Source organism: Falco cherrug, chromosome 3 (assembly GCF_023634085.1).
Source record: "Falco cherrug isolate bFalChe1 chromosome 3, bFalChe1.pri, whole genome shotgun sequence".
Classification (NCBI taxonomy): domain Eukaryota; kingdom Metazoa; phylum Chordata; class Aves; order Falconiformes; family Falconidae; genus Falco; species Falco cherrug.
In genome coordinates this window covers 60939160-60964217 of record NC_073699.1, presented here as the reverse complement: position 1 = coordinate 60964217, position 25058 = coordinate 60939160, and the positions used below count along the sequence as shown (strand labels likewise).

The following is a 25058-nucleotide window of genomic DNA, read 5'->3' as shown; positions in this document are numbered from 1 at the left end:
GACAGTCTGTTACAGAGCACCCAGCTAGGATGAAGAGGCAGATGAAATATTCTATAAGCAGCTAGAAGTCTCATGATTGCTAGCCCTTGTTCTCATGGGGGACTTCAACATACCAGATGTCTGCTGAAAATACATTACAGCGAAGAGGAAACAGTCCAGGAGCTTCTTGGATGTGTGGAAGATACCTTCCTGACACAGCTACTGAGTGAGCCAACTGGGGAAGGCACCCACTGGACCTGTTGTTTGTGAACAGAGAAGGACTGAGGTTGGAGGCTGTCTTGGGCATAGCAATCATGAAATGATAAGAGTTTCAGTTCTCGGAGAAGTAAGGAGGGGGCTCAGCAGAGTTGCTACACTGGACCTCCAGAGGGCCAGCTTTGTACTGTTTAGGAGCCTGGTTGACAAAGTCCCTTGGGAGATAGTTCTGAAGGGCCAAGGGGCCAAGGAAGGTTGGACATTCTTCAAGAAGGAAATCTTAAAGGTGCAGGAGCAGGCCGTTCCCATGTTCTGAAAGACAAGCTGGTGGGAAAGACAGCCTGGCTGAAAAGAGAGCTTTGACTGGAACTCAGGAAAAAACATAGAGAATTCATGACCTTTAGAAGGAGGAGCAGGCAACTCAGGAGGACTACAAGGATGCTGTGATATTTTACAGGGAGAAAACTAGAAGGGACAAAGCCCAACTAGATCTTAATCTGGCTCTTGCTGTAAGACAACAAAAAATGCTTCTATTAAGTACATTACCAACAAAAGCAAGACTAAGGAGAATCTCTATCCTTTAGAGGAACACTGTTTCCCCACAGCATTCTCCTGGAAAAACTGACCACTCTTAGCTTGGACAGGTATATGCTTTGCTGGGTGAAAAACTGGCTAGCTGGCTGGGTCCAAAGAGTTGTGATGAATGGAGCGAAATCCAGTTGGCAGCTGATCAGAAGTGGTGTTCCCCAGGGCTCAGTACTGAGGGGCCAGGTATGTTTAATATCTTTATCAACAATCTGCACAAAGGGATTGAGTGCACTCTCAGTAAGTCTGCAGATGACACCAAGGTGGGTGGGAGTGTTGATCTGCCTGAGGGCAGGCAGGCTCTGCAGAGGGATCTGGACAGGCTGGACCGATGGGCCGAGGCCAGTTGTATGAGGTGCAACAAGGAGAAATGCTGGGTCCTGCAGCTGCAGCAAACCCACGCAACATCGCAGACTTGGGGAAGAGCGGCTGAAAAGCTGCCTGATGGAAAAGGACCTGGGGGTGCTGGTCACCAGCCAGCTGGACATGAGCCAGCAGTGTGCCCAGGGGGCCAAGAAGGCCAGCAGCATCCTGGCTTGTATCAGAAGCAGCGTGGCCAGCAGGACTAAGGCAGTGACTGTCCCCCTGTACGGGGCACTTGTGAAGCGGCACCTTGAATACTGTGTGCGGTTTTGGGCCCGTCACTACACGAAGGATATCGAGGTGCTGGACTCTGTTCAGAGATGGGCAATGAAGCTGGTTAAATGTCTAGAGCACACATTTTATGAGGAGCAGCTGAGGAACCTGGGGTTGTTTGGTCTGGAGAAAAGGAGGCTCAGGGGGGAACCTTATCACTCCCTACAACTACCTGAGAGGAGGCTGTGGCAAGGTGAGTGCCCATCTCTTCTCCCAAGTAACAAGTGATAGGACATGAGGAAATGACCTCAAGTTGTGCCAGGGGAGCTTTAGATCAGATATTAGGGAAAATTTCTTCACTGAAAGGGTGGTGAAGCATTGGAACAGGCTGCCCAGGGAAGTGGTGGAGTCACCATCCCTGGAGGTATTTAGATGACAAGTAGATGTGGACTTGGCAGTCCTGGGTTAACAGTTGGACTTGATGATCATAAAGGTCTTTTCTAACCTAAATGATTCTATGATTCAGCCCAACAGGACACATTTCCCATCTTTTTTGTGCATAAGTAGAATGAAAATTGGAAGTGATCAATGCATTGCAGCATTTATCATAAATTTTCATTTCACTGTGGTCCCATAGTCTTTTTCACCTTCTTCTGATTCCTGAACACACTAATTTCCCCTTATTGCAAATGTTTTAACTCCTGTTCTACAACAGGAAATCTTAGTTTGATCAAATAATTGACTTATTATGGCCATGCATCACATAATATCCAGTCACATGTCAATAATTTTGACTGAAATAGGGAGAAGCTAAATCACAATTCGGAAACACACATAATTTTGCTCAAATGAACAATTTACATGAGTCTTAAATATAATTCAGCTTGGCCTTACAAAAGATTTGAGCATTTTTGCCCCCCACCAAAATCCACCTGTGAAACAGGTTATTAATAGTGGCTTCAAAATTCATGAAGGAACTCGAGAATAAAAAGCGTTTGTTATTATTAACACACATGTGAAATTTAGGTGAGATTACTATTAACAAAGATTATCTTGACTGACTTCTTTTAAACATTACAAACTTACAGGGGCAAAGTACAGAGTGTCTAATTATATGTTAGAACTCAAATAGTCCCACAGAAATCACTGGCATGACATTTCCTACTAGAATTCAAAGGAGATAAAAAAAGATTTTTTTTCTTTAGTCTCTTTGAGAAAAAATATTTTCAAGGAAAACATAATGTCTGGAGCAGACAAAGATTAAGAAACATAATTGCTTCACTTTCCACAAGAAAAAATACAGCTCAAGAGAGCAAGTCTTCCCTCTCTTCTGGGATGACAGCAAATGAGTAGGAGAGCTACCTAATTGATTTAAACCTGAGCATAAAGGAATGGTAATGAAGGTAATGAATTCATTTATAAAAGTTCAATCCACAGGTATTGCAGAAGAGAGTTTAAAAGGCTGCAGAGTAAAAAAGAAAAAAGTCTACACCTACAACCTCTCCCAGATTCTTATTTCAGCAATGGACAAATGGCAAAAGACTATTTTTAATCTGAAAAAAACACTATTTATAATTTGATATATAAATATAGAATGGCTTCTGTTTTAACTGTACCCACATGGCCAGCTTTGCTTCCTTTATTCACATTTTGTTCTCCCTGACTTACTGCACAGTGTCTTCAGGAAGCTGCACAGGTGTGACACTGGTCACTTTTAGTTAACTACCTGAAATCTGGAGGAGAATGTCAATAATATTTTCTTTTCAATATTTAACAGGACCCTTTAAGCACATTTTATGATAAATGATAAGCTCTCAGTGCTGATTCTCAATAGCTGTTTCATTTAGAACAGCTAGAATGAAATTAATTATATCAAATGAACATTCATTTATTGAACATATTAATACATCCCACCACAACTTTTTAATGACATTATTCTTAGTAGCATTCACAAAAATAAGTTTTTAACACTCACTGATGACATTCTTAAGTCCCACAAATAAGAGATCACTTACAATCCATTGCTTTACTAATTATAGTCATTAAAACATTAATCACACTTTTTTAAAGATATATTCTGAAACTTACCAATAGGTCTTGCAAACTCCCACTTTTTATGTGGAAACCTGAGTCTTCACAAATATCTCATATCTTATTGGAAATTAAACAAAAATTCACAAGTCTGTGATTTATTAATCCCATTCCAGAAAAATACAAAATTGACAATTTACAATGCAACACTATGGAACTCTATATTAAACCCCATTAAAACAGGTTGTTGGAGCAAATTTGTAGCATCCTTCTGTTTTCTGAGTACGGTTTATTTGTTTTAAAAACAATTGAAAGATAAATATTGTTCTTTTTATTATTTTACTTTAGCCATGCCTTGCCGTGTGGAAGACTGAGGCTTTACTGCAGATTAAGTTTACTAGCTCTTCCTGCCTCCGGGACTCAGAACTGGGCGAACAGGACACTCCATTCTTTGGAAAGAGGAAACTGTTGCAATCATTTAATGCCAGACCTGCTTGGACTACAAAGGCCATGTCCCCTGGGCAATGCTATCTAACCTTCTTAGAGCAAAAAAAATTTGACCACAAATTGACTGCAAGATGTTGAGATCCAAAAATGAAAATAACAGAGTCCATTGGCCACAGAGCAACCCATACATTTTCAAATGCTCAGAGAAAGCTTTTAAAAAACATAAATATACATATTTCAAAATGCTATTTAAGCCAACTAATGAAAATACATTACTGGCAAATCACATATAAGAATAAATTATCTATTAAGTGATATTGTATTTAATATTTAATATATGGGGATATAAAACATATTCTTCATTTAACTTCAGGATATACACATCTTGAAAATCCATATACCTAGTACCAGCATATCACATGCATACAAAGACCGCTTAAAGCACTTTAAAATGCACATTATTTTTTCATTTTAGGCAAGCTAGAATGAAAAGAAATAGGTTGATGGTTATTTAAATTAGACTTACAGTCTCTTTTAGGCAATGAACGAACTCTAAGTCTTCTAAATGAACAGCAATTTAGCAGCAACAAGATATATATTAAACCTTTCAGAAATACTTTTTAACAAAAATGCTGCAGTAATTCAAAGGGATTGAAGTTCTGGGATATTATATCCAGCAGTACCACTGCATTAATCGCTCTCAAGGAATGTTTCAACAATTTTGCCAGAAGAGACTTAAAAGGAAACATCAGTCAGTCACCCTCTGTCCATACAGGTAGATTAAGCAGCTCTTCATACATTTAATAAAATAAAGAGTTTGCATTATTCTACATTTAAATATGCGCATTTATAAAATTATGATTAAAGTCATACCAGCGGGATCTCAAATAACATCAGCAGTGCCAGAAGTAATTTTGTTTAAAATATGTATGAAATTAAATCAAATAGTAATTAATACCTCAACAAAATTGCTTTACAGAGTTCATATCATTCCAATAATTAAGACAGTTGGCTCTACCTCTGAATTTCTAGAAATGCTTTCATAACCAAGACAACTGTTTGTCAGTCTAGATTAGAACCACCACAAATCCTGTGATTATCCTCTATTTATTCCATCTGTGTAAGTTAACAAGTGTATTTCATTCAAGTAATGAGGCCATGCTGGAAAAAGATTATTGTCCTGTTTAGAATTATTCTGCTATGAGCCAGAATTACACTCGGCATGTGTAACTAATTTGCATTCAAGCAAAATGTTATTATTTTACCTTTCAAGAAAGATTTCAGCTTTTGATATTTTAATGTTTGATAACTGAGCCTTTTCTTCAAATCACATTGCTCTCCATAAATCTCTGTTTATTATGATACCTGGAGCTGCCAGGTAATATAAAATGTTACTCAAGTTCCATATTGAATAGTCATATTATCAAATATCAAGCAATGACATCTATTTGAAGATATAAATAAACATACAGAAAGTAAATAAAGACATTATTGCATTTTCTGCAGTCGTTAAACTCAGTGTAATTTACCCAAAGCAGTTACTCTGTACTTACATACTGAAATATTTTCATATCGTTCTGACAGGAGCAAATCTGTTATTATTACATGGAGAGTTTACAAGAAAAAAAACCCCAAACCCTGCTCAATCTATTTTTTATTTTCACATTAAATTCCAGAGCAATTGAGAAGAGTTTACATTTTCTAAGAATTTGTAAGTGCTCACAAACTATGTAAAAAGTCCAAATCTTCTTTCCATTCATCTTTAATAGCACACAATACAATACAAAACAAAATGACTTGTAGGGAACTACATCCTCAGAAATGTCTGGAGAAAACTGCACTTCTCTAACAGAGAGATTTATACTTTAGCCAGAAATTATGGCAATGATCCATGTATCTGCTAAGCATTTTGCTGAACTCATAGCCCTACTTGTAAAGTCATTTAATCTAATGCTGTATCTTATTTCTTTGAAATATGCAAACTAAATGCTTCTCATCATCCTTTTTGTATTAAAAATTCCAAGAGTTAGGAAGAACACCTTGCTAAAAAAAAATTAAGAGAACATATATAGGATTTTAAATACTCTGGCTTGAAATTCTGCAGATGCCAGGCTTATGGACAGGCTGGGAAGGAGCAGAGTGATGAGGAGAATACGAGAAAGTAAACACCGTTAGCATAATTCTCATCCATATACACAATGCAAAGTGATCCAGTACAGGCATTTGTCTGCCTTTTCTATCCAAGTACCTAATAGGACAGTTAAAAAACAGTGTGCTCATGTTCCACATTCTCTTCTCTGGAAAATTGTTATCTCGTTTGGAAGAATAATAGCATGGGATGAAGCAAGTCCCAACATGCAAGTTCTGAGGACCTGAAGTCCGCTCCAAAGTTTTAAACAACCAGAACAGCAGGAAAACCAAAGCATACCGAGTCCTACAAAGCAGGCAAGGAAGCAGTAGCCAAGAAAGAGGCACGTACATATCTGGCAATGAGAAACAATGCCCTGCTAAGGGCAAGGCAGCAGCCTCCTGAAAATTCTTCCATATCAGAGGAATGAATGGCAAGAAGAGACACATGCCTATGATTAAAGAAAGCCATAATAAACCTCTCAACTGTGACAGTGCAATTTCTGAATAAATTACAACCAGAACAGTAATAATAAGTAATAAGTAAGGTAGTTACACCTTGGTTCATGTAACAGGGAAGCTACTGTAGAGGGGGGTTTAGCTGGAGGTGTTTCAGTCTTCATTACTGAGTCAGTCACATAGTTTAACAGCTCCCACCCCCAACACATACCTTCCCCTATGCTCTCTTTCCTTTCTATCATCTTCCCTTTGGGTTTAATTTAATTTAATCTTTACTTTGGTCCTCCTTGCCTCAAAACAGCTTCAACAGCCCTGGGTCTTAAAAAAGAAGTCTTGATTTAACTCCAATTTGAACACGATACCGCCCAGCAGTAAGTTTGTATGTTTTAACTACAGTATTAATTGTAAAGGTCACTTTCTTTCTCCCAAAGGTCCAAGAGAATAGCACAGAAAGAGTACTGAATTTACTTTATCAATTGCCTAACTCGTACATGTTCCCAAGTGATTCTACTGCTGCTGAACTGTGTTTCATATCAAGACAATCTTCAGGGTCCAGAAAAAGAAATACCTAACATGCTTTTGAAAAGCAAGCTGAATTTAACCAGCCCCCCCAGTGGCATAGTTCAACTGTTCCATTATCTCAGGTTTGCTAATCACCTTGTACTACATTATTTAACACTCCAGAAAAACTGGAAGATTAACATATCACACTGAGTTTCCTGAAAAGAGAACACTGCTTGGGTCACTTCATTTTCAAACTCAGACAAGAATATCAGAAAGGTTAGACTGATAAAAGTAATTCCAGGACAATTTTTCTTACAGGTCACTTCATCAGGTAAGAATATATATGAGGCTGAATAGCGATGGAGGAGAGGGATAGATTTACGTGCAACCCCACTAACTTGCGCATGTCCATAAATGTCTGCACGTAAACAAATTTTCTGCAAATCAATGTATGTAGTCAATTTATTAATCTCTGGGTTTCTGAACACTTCAGAGAGTTCTAAAACAAGGAAGAAAGGAAGAAGAAAGAACAGCTACTTGTTACCAGAAACTTTTTATCCAGAGTCCAAGTTTCATATCATCCTTGTTAAATAAAATAATAGTCGCTCTCTTAACTGGCACTTTAGACACACTTCATAGACATAAGATGCAACAGAGCATCTTCAGTGAATGAGTAGGGTCGAAATCTACTGATTTTTCATGTTACTGGCAAACAAACTTTGCCAAGTTGTCTCCAGCTGTCTTAAGGTTTTGCAGTGTTGTCCATAACCAAGGTCCTAGTGGATGTCACAGAGTTTGCAGTGTACCTCTAAAGGCAAAACTTCTATAGTTTGTGATTTTTTAAGATTCACTTTTTCCCCAAAATCTCTTTTGGTCACAGGAGATTAACAAAGAGGGAGAGGATGAAGAGTTATATTTTTGTGATGAAAAACACTTTTTTCAAGACAAAAATTTTAATACCTATATTGAAATTTTCCAGACTCCACATTCCCTTCATAAGCAGGAACAGCTGGTATACTAGCTGAAAACAAAATGTGCATTTCAGTGCCACAAGCACACTTTCGGCAGTGCAGCATCTACCTCTGCTAGACAGATGCTGAAAGGTCTTTGGAGACCACCACCCACTATCACTCCTTGCAACCTGATGGATGGCTGGCACCACTACAGAGATAAGCACCTCTCTCCTCACTAGCCGCAATACTTTTTTTTTTTTTTCTATCGTGTCAAGGGTTGTTTAGTTTTCTTGAAATAAAATCATCAAATTTGCCCACATCCCCTGAAGTTTTTACTTGTTTTTTGGTGTCACTACCAATGTGGTCTGTGGTGCTCATTGATATGAACAGTTTCTGATTTAAAGGTTTTGACTAATGTCATAATGTAAACCTTCACAGCTGCTTCTGTCAGGTATTTTCACCAGAAATCTACTATTTTGGCTAACTTCATAAACTTCCACATCACTTAGGAATGGTGGAGCCAGTTCATGAGGCTAGAAGTCAAGTTTATTCTTCCATTTCCCCTTACCTGCATTTTTTAGTATTAATAGCAAATCACACTGATGTTCCTTCATGGTTACTGACACCTGGTTCTTGTGCTGGGCAGGACAGTCCAAGTGGATTGGTAGGCTTACCCTGTAAATTACCTTTGCTGGCCAGGCTTCTGCAGTGTTTCTGAGCGGGAGAACATAAAGCCCATTTTTACCTCTACTATTACAGTGCCACCATCTCATACACGTAGTGTAAAGCTAGAACACAGATTCAAAGTAGCTATCGTACCATCAAGCATTTTAGTTTTTTCAGCTGTGCATTTCATTGGTCATAGTATCTTTGTGAACCCCAGTTGTGCTTCCCTTGCAAGAACCAGCCTGAGCAGCACACTGCTGTGGAGGAAAGATTTCATTGTGCTTGGGTGCAAAAACAGGAGGATGGCAGGTTTGCAACCCATTTCCAACACTTCTGAGAGTATGTCAGTTCCCTGATTTTGAGAATTTAGTCCCTAAATCAATCTCAGCACTCCGAGGGTCATGCCAGTGATAAGAGTACACCACTTGGCCTCACTGATGTTAACCTATAAAGGAAAAGATGATGTCCAAGGAGCAAAGTCACCTTTACTGTACATCCTACCACACTCCAAGCACATTTTGATTATTCAGCTGCACATAGGTTACTAATAAGAACACTAGACTGGATGTTTTCTACTGTTCAGCTCCAAAACATCACTGGAGCCAAAACACCTTACAGATACATTGATTTCAAGATGTCTTTCTGTTTCTTGCAAATGTTCACTAGGATTTATCATTAACAGTCCACAATTAATTTCTCCTAGTCTCTGCTACCACTAATAATTGAAGATTTGGTAAGAGAAATCTTAGCATCAGAGAAAGATTTATCAAATCTATATACATATATGAGTAAAACCAGTAAGCCTAGGTAAAAAACAAAAACAAAAACAAAAACAAAACCAACTGGCTGGTGTTATCCTGATAGGAGACTGCATCCCAACAGACAGAAAAGGATTACTCTTAAGTGTGATGAAGCCTTCAGCCCTAGGCCCACAGGGAAGAGCTGTAACTGTTCACAACAAAGCTTTTCACATAAGCAATGCATTCATCTTCCTCAAAGGATGAGCATCTAACCTAACAACTCTTTTGTAGGAGGAACTGGTTTGGACCTTTAGGTATACATATTAAAAAATTTATTTGACTTTTTATGCAACCTAAACACACACCATCTTAAGGTACAAAGCTTCTTGTACGCACATTTGCTCACAGCCAGATCAGAGCAAATAAAATAAACATAGATTATTCCAGGAATTTGGCATGGGATCTCTAATACATATAAACATATTTTAATTTTTTTTAAGTTTGAATTGGTGTTTAGAAAGCTGAGATTTGTTACATTTTTTTCTTAATGCCTCTCTTTAGGGAAAGAGAATATGTAAATTAAATTAAATCCTTCTATCACATTTTATTAAAGTTCTAAAAATGCAGAAAAGCAGAAAAATTGAAGTTTGACTCCTAAAAATTTATTGTGACAAAGTCTGTACAAACTAAACCTTAGGCAGAATTAACAAATGCAAACCCAACTAGCTAATATAATATTGTACACACAAAATCGTGCTGTAAAAATTATGCAAGAAACATGGATATAGAGATAACAATACATTCTTCCACAGATGCTTCACATTCCCTATTCTTTGCATTTTCTTTACTTCACACTTATAAACCATATAAAAAGGAGCTTCTTTTTGCCACTTCCTATACTCCTGGCATTTTACACACAGTACTAGACTGCAGCTTCTGCGTTAACAGATGATTTTGTATTTCTAACACTCTCCTAGCAATATTCTACTTCTTTCACAGAAATTGCTGGAACTAGAGTGTGATCAGAGGCTTAATAGGTCAGTGTTCATTGACAGCCAAAGCCCCACCCCAACTGCTTTACTGGGTTTCCTGTATGTGCTCTAATTGCTAAGAGTTTCCTTTCTCTTCCTTTATGATCAACAGAAGTAAAGTAAGAAATAAGAAGTGTAAACTGACAGAAATAGAAATTAACAGAAAAGACAAACCAAGAGGTTAAAATGGGAAAAGAGGAATCTAATCAACTGCTGAAAAACCGTGTACATCTCACTCTCACCTCACCTGAGAAACTCCAATTCAGTATTTCCTTATCAGTGAAGTTGCTAAATGCTATAGACAAGAATAGTGATTTTAAAATATTATCACAGAATCACAAAATAACTGTGGTTGGAAGGGATTTGGGGTGATCATGTAGTCCCAGCCCCCTGCTTAAAGCAGGATCAACTACAGCAAATTGCTCATCACTGCATCCAGATGCATCTTTAATATCTCCAAGGATGGAGACTCCCTAGTTTCTCCAATGAACCTGTTCCAGAGTTTGAACACAGTAATCTTTTTTTTTTTTTTTTTTTTTTTTATGTTTAAGTGGAATTTCCTGTATTTCAACTTGTGCCCACTGTCTCTAACTGGCACTAGGTAACACTGAGAAGAATCTGGCTCTTGTGATCTCTACTTCTTTCAAGATCTCCCCAGTCCTTCCCTTCTTCAGATTAACACTCCCAGCTGCATCCTTCTATGTCAGATCCTCCAGACCCCTAACCTTCTTCCAGAGCGTCTGTATCTTTCTTGCACTGGGGATCCCAGAACCAGACCCAGCACTCCAGATGTGTTTCCCCGGTACTGAGCAGAGGGGAAGTATCACCTCCCTTGGTCTGCTGGCAATACTCCTAATGCTGCCCAGGAGGCTGTTAGTCTTCACTGCTACAAGGGCACATGACTAACTCATGGTCAAGTTGTCCATCACAATCATCAGGTTCTTCACAAAGCTACTTTCAATCCTGTCAGGCCCCAGTGTGCAGTGGTACATGGGATTATTCCTTCCCTGGGGCAGGACTCTGAAATTCCCTTTAATGATTTTCATGAGGTTCCTCTCTGCCCAGCCTGTCAATGTCCCTCTGAATGGCAGCTCAACCCTCTGGTGCATCAACCACTCATCCCAACTCTGTAGCACCTGTGAACTTGAAGAGGGTGCACTCTATCATCATCCAGGTCAGTAATAAATACGCTAAAAAGTACTTGCCACAGTATTGATTCATAGGGTACACTGCTAGTGATTTGTCTCTGCATTGCATTATTATCCAATGTAAAGTATACCACTATACATAATGAATGCTATACATAATTGCTAATCTGCACAAGTTTTTCTATTAGCCAAATATAAACATGGGTTTGGTTCTGCTTTGTTTTGTTCTTTCTTTCTTTTTCAGCCTAAGTGTTACTTTTACATTTCTCCTCAAAGAACCTAAAGCCTCCAAAAAAATCCAGGCACATTTGAAGTATTTCAGTTCTTACAAAGTTTATAAAAATAAACAGCACAGTTCTGCAAGACTGCCCCAAACACAAGCCAAAGTATATTATAGGCATTAGACATTTCATATTTAAGGCAGATAATGAAGGAAAGGTTTTCATCAAAGATCACAGCTTCTTAGACACTGGGTAACACAAACATGACACACACCACAAGCCTCCTATGTTCTGCTGTTCATAGAATTTTTTTCTGTCATGTAGAAAGACTAGTATGCAATTAACAAAAAGCAACTAAGACTGATTAATGACAATTAATAGAAAATATACAATATTGACTGCAAGAAAGGCACTAAATATACACTGGAATGGAGAGGGGGATGCAAAGAAACTAACATACCAAAACCTGGAAATAATATTAAATGTTTGGCAGCATTTTAAAACAAGTTTACCTTTCATCTATTCAGTAATAGATAGTACCCCACCCTACAGGGCACTAATTACCCTTGTAACAGTAAAATCATCACAGGTTATCTAAAAAAAAACACATCAGGATGCACACTCATCAGGATGTGTGTAGTCTTGGCAAAATACTTAGTTGATTGATGTCATTAAAGCTCTTCTTAAGTCAATGGACTCAAGACAATTTGCTATGCACAAGGTGGTTTTATCAGTCTTGGAAGGCAGCTATTCATGAGCAGAAGGAAGAAAGATCTCCTGTAGTTAGTAGACAAAAGCACCTACTGATCAAACCCAAACTATTGTTCTTATAATATTCAAAGGAACACCTTCTTTAGGCCTATCTCATTGTACAGTTTACATTCATAGTTCCATCTGTTTCTGTTACTAAGTTGTTACATATGTATATCATTTAATTTTAACCAGTGAAATACTGCTTCATTATCTTAGTACTCAAAACCGGCTGAAACATTTTTTCCTCAAGTGCTTCCAGACTTAGCTATGAAAATGGTAATTATGTGAAAGGCTCAGACAGTTTAACAAAAAATGCTTATGAAACTCTAAGACTTCAGTTGACCTTCTGGGATACTTCATGTGATATACATAAACAAGCACACATACACAATTTTGTATATCCTATAAATATATTGTGTGTCTGTGTGTATACCTAAGGAAAACAATTTGCTTTCCAGAACTCCCTCTCTCACAGGATTGTATCTCTTCCTTTGAATAAATAATAAATAATGCATACAGGTTTTGCAGTTTTGTATGCAGAAGAACAAAATCTCTTATACTCTTCATAACTTCAGCAAAAGAATACTGAAGATACAAAACAAAAGACACGTTGAATGAGGTGAAAGACAGCTTTCAGGAAAGACAAGAAGAAAAGCCAAATCCCTTATTAACAGGTAATAAATGGCTTAAGTAGGGTAGAAAATGCTGGCCATTAGAGTGATACTGTTCTAAGTTTCTTGGCTGCAAATGAAGTAGCTTGCATTCTGCATGCATAAAACATAGGTATGAAAGATTTCACCCTCTCCCATTCTATCGGAGAATACCCATTAGTCTCCTGCTACTGGTAAGTCTGATTATGCTGCTTACTACAGCTGTCAGACGTATCCTGAGATCCTGTTGTTACTTGCTTACCTTCAACAAATTTTTACTCTTAGGACTATATTTCTGCAATAAAAGTTATGTGTCTGAGAATTACATTTTAAAATAACTATCTGAATTTCAACCACAATTTAGAATGAGGCTAGGAAAAATACATCACTTCACAGAAGTGATGACCCCTCAACTGTAGCTTTCCATTGTTTGAGGAACCTCTCTCAAGGAGGGCTACCCACACTGAGTCAATGTACAAGTATCTGAAAAAAATTAATTGCCACATTTAGTGATGCTACAACAAATCAACAAAAATTAATATTGAAAGATTGGGTTTGATATTAAAATGGAATTTCATGATGCCTGGGTATCATCCGAACAGTAATTTCCCAGAAGCCATGCTCTAAACCATTCTAGAACAAGTAACTAGCAAAATATCACACAGAGGGAACTGAATGAACCAGCTGCAAAATAGAAGCAGCAGCAAATGAGGGTAGGAAAATGAAGAGGTGGAGCCAGGCCAGTGAAGCTAATGAAGAAACCCGACAATTGCAGCATGTGTGTGATTCCATGATTTAACAGACTTGCCTCTGTCACAGAGACCTTATGTCATGTCACTTAAACTTTCCCAGGACTGTTCTAACAGTACACTGATATTCTAGATGTCAAATTTTGGTCTTTGAGGTCAGTTTCCTGAAGTACTGACCACTTGCTATTGCAATTAACATCAGAGGATGCTAAGCATGGAAAATGCTCAGTGTCTTACACACAGAGAATCAGGTCCAGATGCCTCAGAGGCTGTTTCCAAAAGTAAGGGAATCATTTTGCTTTTGTTTCTGTTTCCGTGTTCCTCAACTATAAAATGAAGCTCATATCTATTCACCCTATAGAAACAAGTTAATATTGTGAAGCATTAAGGTTAGTAGAAAAAATCCATTAGAAAATTAGCAAACCTGTTTTCAGAATTGATTTCTATAGTATTTAGTAAGCAAAGTGAAGCCCTAAATACACTTGTATGAAGAAACCCACATATTAAGGAGCTATTAACCAACTTAGTATGTCCACTATACTGAATGAGATGGGGAATCTGCAGCAAAAAAAAAAACCCCAGGATGTTAGTATGTACTTTAAAAAAGGTAGGTTCAAAAGGTTCAAACTTTTAAGGCTGCAGAGGCACATTTTTCCCCAAGTATTGCCTTGGAAACATTTATTTTAATATTTAAGTGGTTTTCACTTGATAGTGATTTTAATTTTAGTTACTATCAATTATAATATTATGTATGTGTAAATATTCAATATATGACAGTTCAAATTTCATATATTTGCAGAGAAGAAAATCTACATATGTATATAATTTGGGCCCGCTTGCAGTGGAAGAAATTTACCTGGTTTTAAGTAAATCTTTATTTCCTAAAGTTCATTCTAATTTGCAAGATACAATTTAGATTCCTGGCTCAAAGATTTTGGTGGAAAGAAAATCATATGCTTTTTCAATGTTCTAGGCTGCATCAAAAGAATGTTACTTCCAAAAATGAATTCTACCCTCTTTCTCCTATAATAAAGATTCATGTTTCTTGTGCCAATTTATTAAATACTAATATTAGCATAAGCTTTTCAGAAGACATTGTCTCAGCTGCTTTCACTTGACCATTAACTGTTCTGTGCTCCACATGTTAATTTCTTCCCAAATTCTAACTACAGCTCCCACCTACATTATTTTTTTTTCTCTGAAGTGTATTTCCATTACTTGGGATTCCCAGCTTCTTTAGTGCCTAGTGCATTATCCTATGGTTGGTGTCAACTTCCAGAGCTTGTAGTTTCAAAGAGGAATTTGTTTAATTAAAAAAAAAAAAATATTACAGCAATTGCTACAGCCCTTACAGTGGGAGCACAGGAAATGGCACAGGAATGGCATTTTTGCTTAGTCATTCAATGGAATAGAAAGAGTCATCCCATACTGACAATAATCTGTGCTGTCCACAGATGTGATAAAGAAAATGCAAGCAGATGGGTTACATCTGTTAATTATAAGCATTCTTTCAGTAGTGTAATCAAATTTCTTTTTAAGGTATGTTTATGTTTAGAACATAAGCTAATGGGGACATGAATTCATAAACATACAATCTAGCCAATGAACTTATTAATTGGACGCAAGTTAAAACAACAAAACCAGACTTCTGTGATGCTGTGTTTTGTTCTTGAGTCCCTTCCTTTGACTTTAAGTTGAAACGATATCACTGAAAATACCCACAATTTGTTGTCAAATTACCTGACAAACTTGCAATCATAGGTCATGCACTAGGGTGCACGGCTGCCTAGCACGATCAGGAAAAATGTTTTTCTTGCAAAGCACTGCACTACGGAATAGGTAAAACAGATTTCTGTCTTCCCTTTCCCAAAAGGATTAATACTGATCATAGCATGATGAAATAAATTTCACGGCTCAGTGGTCTAATTTGGGCAGCTAACCTATGAACTGCAGCTCCCCCATCACCCTTTCAACTGCAAAAACTTCCATAATATTACATAAATTAATAGACTTCATATTCCATAGGGAGTAAGAGGGACAGGCTTGAAAAGGAAGGGGAGGGGGGTAGCAGGGAAGGGAGGGAAGTAAAATGCGATCTATAGATTTCACTTAGGACTGCTTCAAGGCCTGGCCATTATTAAACTAAGAACATATATGCTGTTTCAAAAAACAACTCAGCAAAGACAAGGAGACTAAAATAACCAAGCAAGTTAAAATAATTCATTTGTTTTAAGGAACATACACCCCTCACAGTCTAACAGACTGTAAAATTAAAATACCTCTTTGCCAGAAAAATACATACTACTAAACCTGAAGTCTTCTGCTGCATACAAGCTGAGAGATACTATATAAAAAAGATGGAAGTACAGGAGTAAAATTCTGCCACTACTCAAAACAGTCAGAAGTGTCATTGAATTCAGTGGTTTTGTGATTTCACCCTGGCAATTTACCTAGAATTCAGACTAACAATATGAATCTGGAAAAAAAAAAAAAAGACAGCTATTGGAAAACATTTTGGAGCAAATTATCTCACAATATTTTGGGACTGACAAATCCAAATAGATTAGGTCTTCTGATATGACTTATATGGCAGAAATGCTGAGAAGCGCCTGATAAAAATCATGCTACTGTATTTATTTATTTACTATGATTTCCCTTAAGGTTTTATAAATTCAAGGAAACAAACCATCAAAAGGATGGTAGAAAGGGCTTAATATTACTGGTTAACTAACTAGGCATATCAGAGAGATTGCATGACCTGTTTGTACTACCAATAAACCCTGCATCCCTATTACCTGACTGCTAGCATAAATGCCTCCAGAGAATGGTGCGCATTTTAATCTAGCTTTATTGTACCTAAGAATGTCTTTTATTAAGATGTTTTGTAGTTGAATATTGGTTCTACTGTTACCAGGAATGAAAGGATCTTTAACACCCATTTAACTAGTTATATGAGGTAAAAGATACAATGTTTTTTGACAGCTATTACAGATAGCTGCATTGTACTCACGGTCCTCTGGCGGTGTCATGAGATGTTACAAACAGTCATTTACAAAATTCCTCAGTATCACACCATGAAACCAGACGGTCTCAGAAGACTGACAGAGAACTGCAAGGTCTGGGAATCTGTTACCCAGTAGTGACTTAGTACACTACGATACAGCTAATGCTGTTGGGAACTGTGTGTCAGCCTTGATTTGCAGCATCCCACACATGGAACTGTCTGATCAGTCTTACTGTAAGCTGCAGCAGACATCTGTGGAAACTGGCAAACAAGTACAAAAAAAAGTCCAAGCTATCTAGGAGATCCTGTCAACTTTTTAAATGTTCTTACACAAAGGCAGGCCTGGAATTTGCACAACCTTAGACTGATTACCAGAGGGACCTGTAGTTGTATGGGCAGATAAATAAACAGTGGCCCTGAAGGACGATAAAATTCCTCAAAAAGTCAATCTGTCACTACTTTCCTATCCTTCATATAGAGAAAAAAAAAGTAAATCTCATAATCATGTATAAACAAGGAATCACTTAAATAAGGTCAGCAAAGATATTCTGAAATTTCTACTGCTGTTAAGACACATTTTATGTTACATAAAATCTAGAAAGATATTTAATTTCCTACATGAAGAAATTACATTCCAGCCTTGCAAAGAATTTATGTGTCCCCTAAATTCTGCGCGAGAAAGTTAAAGCTGAAATTATACTGTCCTGAAATCTCTATGGAATCAGGATTTCCCTACGTTGAATTCTACCTTCAATTTTACAAAAGAGCATTATGCAAATGTTCAAAGGTTCTAGAAAACTTATCCTTGACGAAATAGCAGCCTCTTATTTTCCCATATGTACTAAACTCTTTCCATGCCTGGAAAAATAATTCTTTCAAAAAATCTTAGTGGCTTAGGAAAGACAGGAGTCTATTCTACCAATTAAACACTGTAATACTGGCTTTAGAAAACTGATGCATTAGGGAAATATCAGCTTTGTATCAGCACAGAGGTTGAAAATATCCATGCAAACTCATATAAAAACAAAGGAGAGTTCCATTGCCTTTTACTGTATTTCATCAGGCTCCTTCTGGATGGACGTAACAGTTCACCACTGATGTACAGATAAATATGAGTCTTTGCTTTTCAGGTGGGTTTACTTATTTATTTGCATGCTAGTTTTCTTATAACTATTTAGCTGTTTAACCTGTCACACTTCAATGAATCATGTCAGAAATGCTTGATGAAGTTTTGCAACAAGTGTAACGTGAAAGGAAAACTATAGTAAAAGCCTGAAATTGTTTAAACAACAAAAACAGAGAATTTAATCTCTAAGTCCCACCTGTTACTATTGCCTCAATTTCTCCTATCCCTCCTCCACATACTGCAATTTCATCTGACTGATCTCCTTAGGCATCGTTTCAGGCATCCTTATTTCCTTCTCACATACAATGCCCCAGGTCTAGCATGTTGTTTTTCAAGTATGGAAAGCATAGAGATCTGGAGGTTGGTACATCCCTAATGCTACGTCCAAATACAGACTATTGTTTGCTGTAAAGATTGCTGTAAAGAACAGACAACTCTGGAATGATTCAACTTGCTTCCCCATTACTAAAAGAGAACAAGTAAGATGCATGTTTTTGATACAAGGTTACACATATGGATAGGGGAGACTATCTTTACAGAAAGACAATGAGTTGGAGACAGTCTTCAAATCAAGATCTGACACCTATCTAGAAGCTACATTACTGAATAAGTAAAAAATTATGGACTCAATGAATACAGGTAAGATTCTTTGGCTCAGTAATACAGATGGTCAGATTTTACGGTTATACTGGTCTTCTTCAGACTTTAAAAGTAAGAATGCAATTTTAACTGAAAATACTAAACAGAGATAGAGGTAAGCCAAGAAAATAATTATGCGTAATGTTGCAATTAGCCAGCATAGACATTATGAGAAAGTCACATACTCTTCCTTGGGGGTTTAGCCTTTACTCATGATCGCCACACGTAACAGAAACAGTACGTTTATTTTTAATAAGGCATCCCATTGAAACATGCAAGGAAAATCTTCCAGTATCATTTTCTATAACAGAACACCTACTATGCAACAGTTCAAAGGCGCTATAAAATCTAATACTGATGAAAAGAACAGCCCTATCATTTTTCATGTTTTACATCCATTTCAGAGTGATGAACTCCCCTCCCCCTAGATCTCAGTGCATTAAAAGAAAGAAATTACCTGTAACCAGAGTCTGTCACCTGAGTCTGTTCCACCATTGGCAGTGCATTGAAAAGTAGCAAATTGCCCTGCATTGACTTCCACACTCTGAAGACGCAAGAAGTGGGGAGTTTTTGCTGTTGGAAGAAGATAAAGTATTGCAGTTATGCAACATGGAAGTACTGATTATGAAATAGCCCTGCTTCAAAAGGTTCCTATCACTGACTACACATTAGCTTTTAGGTTGGTTTACTTCTGTACCTGGGAAAGAGCAGAAAAGAAGGGTGTTATTTAATTGTTCCTGCTGTGTCAATTACCTTAGCTCAGCATCCCTCTTTCAGTAACACTCTATTAATCAAGATCATATTGGAAACTAATTATGTTTTGAACGAAAACATACTAGATACTTACACTACCAACTAGACAAAACAGTAAGAAGTTGAGTGATGTTGTCAGGGAAACAGGTTTTTCTTTTTAACAGGTTCAGTTTCTATAGAGGGGATGCTTATAGAAACGTAGCACACCAAACAGTTAAAATAACTAATGTAACACTTCTCACTAACTACAACTGTATTAAATACGATTATTTTCAACAACACTGCAGAAAAAAGCAAAACACAATGCATTTGCCATACCAATACTTTTTTCATTTCAGAATAGAAAACAACCCCAGTAAAAATTAAAGCAATACAGCTACAAATAACCTAACAAATTAAACAAATATCCAAGCTTGAACTATGTCCACTGAAGGAGGAAAAATAGTACGTGTATTTTTGTTTTACTACAAAAAGCGTCAACCACATGACACAAAAACATAGGAATTGATACAGAAACTTATCCTTGAAAAGGCAGTATTCCCCCACCATTCAAATCCTACTGCAGGCAAGGGTACTTTTTGCACTGTCCATACTAGCAGATAAGCCAGGCTCTGGACATTGCTTTCAGACACCGAAATGTTAGTACTAGCAATAAACTGGCAGACTAAATATACATTTTCTAGCAGACCATCACAACCCTTTAAAGTGTTGCTGACAGTTTCTTTCAAGACCCTATCACTGGCAGAAATTACAGTTTTAAGGAATATATAACTAACCAGCTAGAGAAAGTTGCTTAATATCCAGTGCAAGGCAGTATAAGGAGAAGATGGAATAAAAAAGCTCAAATCAATACCTAAATATGGAAGGAAATATTTTCCTGATAATTGTCCTTATGGCAAATTTATCAGACAAACTGTTTGGGTTTGTTTTGTTGTTTTTTTTTTCTTAAACACTTGCCAGTTAGAAAAGACAGAATTTAGGCCAAAGTCATCCTTCACCTTCCCTATCAAACTATTAATATCTGATTATCCAGTAAAATTCTTCACTAAGTTCCCTATTTATCAGTCATTTTTTTTTTTACATCTGCTTTTACCCTACTTGAGTCTTCTTAAACTCTAGAAAACTAGCCTTTCTGAATTACCAGGTATGGCCTAAGTAGAGAGGGGCATGAGGTTTTAGAAATAAACACACTCACACACACACACACACACAAGAAAACCCCCAACCAACTAGCCACCCACTCACCACAATCCATCCCTCTCAGTTCTATGTGCTTACAACTTGCCTTTTGTTTGGTCTTTGTCTGTGCTACCCAGAAAACTGCCTAGCAAATATTTTCCCCATTTCTTTAAAGAGTTAATTCAGAAGTATTTTTTCTGGCAATATATGGAAAGGATAGAATTATGAGTCTTGCAAAGTTTTAGACACACAGTAATTCTATTCCAATTTTCACACTTTTTCAATTTTCTTGTAGACAATATAACTGGTTTGATGTCTTAATTTCTAACATTTTAATTACTTCATCAAAGAACTTTTCATTAAAGCTTTTGCATTTCAACACTGTCACGTTAGAACTCTGCGTGCTATGGGGCATAACTCAGTCTCCATATTAACAAGAGCTACTTGCAGGTTTTGAGAATTGATTAGTAGAAATGCACAGATCAAACCTCTCAAAATCTGTATAAGAAAAATTATTAAGCTGATAAAATGCTGCTTTAGACTTATCCTACCTGAACCAAAGATACAAATTCAAAATGCAGAAGCACAAATACTGTCTTAACAACATGAGAGCCTGCTGTGTTTATTAGAACTAAGTGATTCAGAAATACCAGCTGCTGATTCTGCATAACTGTCTGTATTTGAAGAAATGTCTGTGTCTTGTTGCTGCTAACGCTAAAACCATTTTTATGAGGTGCTCTGGTACTGATAAACCGCTTGTTATTTTAAATTGCAGCTCTTTCTTACAAGCCACAAAGAATGCATACAGGGACAACATGGTATAAGAGGAAGGTGAACAGTTACACAGAAGTTGGTGTCTTTTTTCCCCATTCAGTCATTTGGTCAATAAGATTACAACCTACAATTCCATGTATGATCTTAACACACCTTATTTAACAAATAGCAAATATGTGAAACAATCGTTTACTTAAGTACTCTGTTCAATTACATTACAAGCTTTAACTTACAAGGTTTTGTTTTGACATCAGTTTTAAATGAACTTAGGATAGTTTAAGTATTACATATACTTAGCAAGGGGATAAGGAAACATATCTGAAACATAAGAAAGTAAAACCGTGCAGAAACTGAGCCATGAATCTTGGGAAGTACCCTAAGTAACCTAGGAAAGTTTCAGCCCTCTCACCCAGATGAGTTCTCTTCCTTCTAAGCCCTGGAAAAATAACCATATATACTCAGTTCTTGTGGTGTTTATCTGCTCTCACTAATGTCTCAGCTTGTGGCTGTGCTGAATTTTTATGCAGACAGAAAACTGGTCAACAAATCTTGAAGACTTTCTTTCTTGAAGGAGTTGTTAGACGACCCAGTTAGGGGGTCTGGGGCTCATGCCAAGTGCTGTCCACAAGGTGTATGTAAGAGATGCCTTTAAAGTGTAAAGTATACCAATAAGGTGCAGCGCTCAAATACTAGCAATGCTTTGTACATACTCAGCTTATATTTATAGCAGTGATATTGTTTTCTGACATTTTCCTTATTTTTTGCATCACATTTATTGAAGCATAGTGGCACATCCATTTCAGGGGCCTAGCTTTAAAACAGCAGATAGGTACTTACTACATGGATGTCCTAAAACTTTCACTTCATCAATAGCCACATATCCTGGGTGACCTGAAGTAACCACTTCAAAAACAACCTGAGAAGCAAGAAGAGAATTTCAGTTATCTGCTTTGTAACACAGGGAGTATAAAAATATTATGTTATGGAAAAATACATCAACTCTTTCCACATGTTGAGAACACCTTGAAAACAAAATAAAATCAAACAAAAATCAAAACAACACTAAACACTCAAAAAGCGTTGTTCATATCATTAAAATTAACCAGAATACAAATCACATTTTTTCATGTTCATACTATTTTGGAGATTTGCAAGTATGATCATACATAGCTCACAATGAGTAATAACCAAATCCCCCCAATATTTGGTCTGCCAAAGTAGTTACCTAATAATAGCCTTAAGTATTAAGTTTCATATTTTATTTTCAATACTTCGCTGTGCAGAGTAAACTCTTACTTTCATTCAAAAAATTACAGTTCTGCAGTATACAGAGATTTGTGTGGTATCAGGCACAAACATACCTATTTTCATGAATGTGTTTTCCATGCTCTTACTCTTCCACCAAATGTAGTGAATTAAGTAAAACAGATCCATTTGCCAGTTTGTTTAATGGCTATAAATAGGTCACAAAATAAATGGACCATTCTTGTAATCAGAATTAAGTACACTTAAAAAGTAAACCTCTCCAAACCTTGGCAGCCTTAGCTTTGAACAACCCAAGAATATTCAAGTGGAACAGAAGAAAATATGCCAGTAATGTTAGCAGGTACATTTCCAAACCAATGCTCATGAAGTTCATCCTCAAATCCAGGTTGTGATTTTTTTTTTTTAATACTTCCCTTTTGCTTGGAAAAATTCTAATTGCCTCTTGTAACAAGTATCAGGGAGTACACTGAGGAACACAAAGTTTAGGAACTCTTTTTCACACATATGCCGTACTTGACTTTGGAACAGATGCAGAAGGACACTACATGACATATCCTTTACTGTGACTATTTCAGCAGAAAGAGAATTATACAGAATGCAAACATGTCACAAAGATAACATACAGCCCTGCAATATTACATCACAGTTTCCTGGTGCTGAATAAACACTGGCAGATCACTGATTCGGATTTTTAAATAAACTTGAGGTGAGCAAATTCTTCACTACCTCTTGCCTCTGCCTTCTCCCATCTTTCCCATTGCTCTATCTGTAGACATCAATCCTGTTCTTGATATCCCAGATATCATTTTCCTAAACTCTGTCCATTTCTCTTTCCCCATCTCACTGGAGTGAAATTGCTGTAAATATGGCTTTAACTCCACATGGCTGACAAAGAAAAACCTACTTTTCTTTCTAGTTCTGCCTCCTGTCTACACAAAAATTTCAACCTACAGTGCCAATGTTGCCCCTAGATGAACAAGACAGCAGCAAGAATACACAAGATGGCAATAAGGAAAGCTACCAAACAAATTTTTGCTGAAACAAGTTCTGCAAGGAAAGGATTGCTCAGTCACAAGCCCCAGCCTGTGGCCTTCTAAATGCCCACTGGAACTCTGAGGACACTTCAAGCTGACATTGCTGATCCACAGCAACAGAGTGAACAAGGTATGGATTTGGCTCCCAGCATTCAGTAGAGCACCCAGAGCAAAACCATTCAAAAGCTCAAAGCATCTCTTTCTTACAAAGAAGAAAAATCTCCTGGAGGAACTGGTCTTAGGAACTATGTTGGGAAGCAAATGCTCTTAAAGAAGAAAAAAGCGGTTCTTAAAGAATAATTTGCATTCAAAGACCTGAAAGAGCTTTTCCAGTCATGATCATTCTTACCCTCATCTTAACAGCCTTGAAATGGTAATACAGATAGGTGGCGTGCACAAAGTAACCCTAAATTTGGACAGCAGTGCAAGACCCAGAATGCAGCTCCAGTTTTCACTCACTGAACTTTGAAAAAAGAACAAGCATTTCTCTCTATTAACAAATGTTACTAATATTGTTGTATGTCCTAAGTTTGTGTTACACTGTCTGATAAAAAAAAAAAAAAAAGGTTATGCTAGTGCCCTTGGAAGAAGAAGAAGACTGCTCCATTTCTTTAAGAGCTACCAAGCCTATTCAAAATTGAGATGATCTGAAAGACTGTTGGGCGTGAGAACCATGGCATAGTCCCAGGAACCTTCAGTTAATGCAGGAACATTACAACACAGTGGTGAAGAACAGGGAGCAGACAGCCAGGTCTCAGAAATGGTGGAAAATTTTCCCTGGGAAATACACTGCCATTAAGAAAGTCACTGAGTTAACTGAATCTAACTGTGGAGGCAAAGACCTGCCTGTAAAAACACAGAGGGCTGGGGACAGTTATTGATTTCTCTCCTGTATTACCTAGTGGCTTTGAGTTTTCTCTGTTAAGAAGAAAAAAAACACAGTTAACTTTCTCATTTTTATTTAAATGTATCTGATTAAAAAAAAAAAACAAACAACAACAACCAAATAAACCAAAATGAACAAAACCAAATCAACAAACAATAAACTCCTATTTTGGAACACTCAGTACAAGGAGATCTGCGTAAAGCCATCTGAAAAGTGGCTGATGCATGATCCTATCCACTGCAGAGCACAGGAGGTTTTTTCAGGTTCTTCACTTTTAGATATGCTAAATTCCAGAAAAACCCAGGAGGAAGTGGCACATGCACACCTCTGAAGCAGCCAGCCAAACCAGTCAGAAGTTTCCTGCTAAAAATATTACTTCCAGATAATGAGGATTAACTATTAAAAAAAAAATGTTGCATATAAGTGCTTTTTCCAAAGGTTTGCCTGACTTCCAGTAGAACCAAGTACCTGAGCTCTAGAAAACAAAACATACACGATACCTGAGCAGACGATCTCAGAATAATTTCTATACTTTGTAACATGGGAGCTTAGCTACAGGGTC

The 25058-nt window shown here is 37.2% G+C and overlaps 1 protein-coding gene across 10 annotated transcripts in view; it reads right to left on the bottom strand.

The window, feature by feature from the left end:
• Nucleotides 1-25058, bottom strand: part of PTPRM (protein tyrosine phosphatase receptor type M) — a 481575-nt gene that overhangs the window by 297331 nt on the left and 159186 nt on the right. For all 10 annotated transcript variants that reach the window (XM_027802895.2, XM_027802897.2, XM_027802902.2 and 7 more), the window contains exons 4-5: nucleotides 22148-22226; nucleotides 19062-19177 (exon numbers count right to left, since the gene is read on the bottom strand). In XM_027802895.2, the coding sequence (XP_027658696.1) occupies nucleotides 19062-19177; nucleotides 22148-22226 (195 nt within the window). The remainder of the gene's footprint in view (nucleotides 1-19061; nucleotides 19178-22147; nucleotides 22227-25058) is intronic.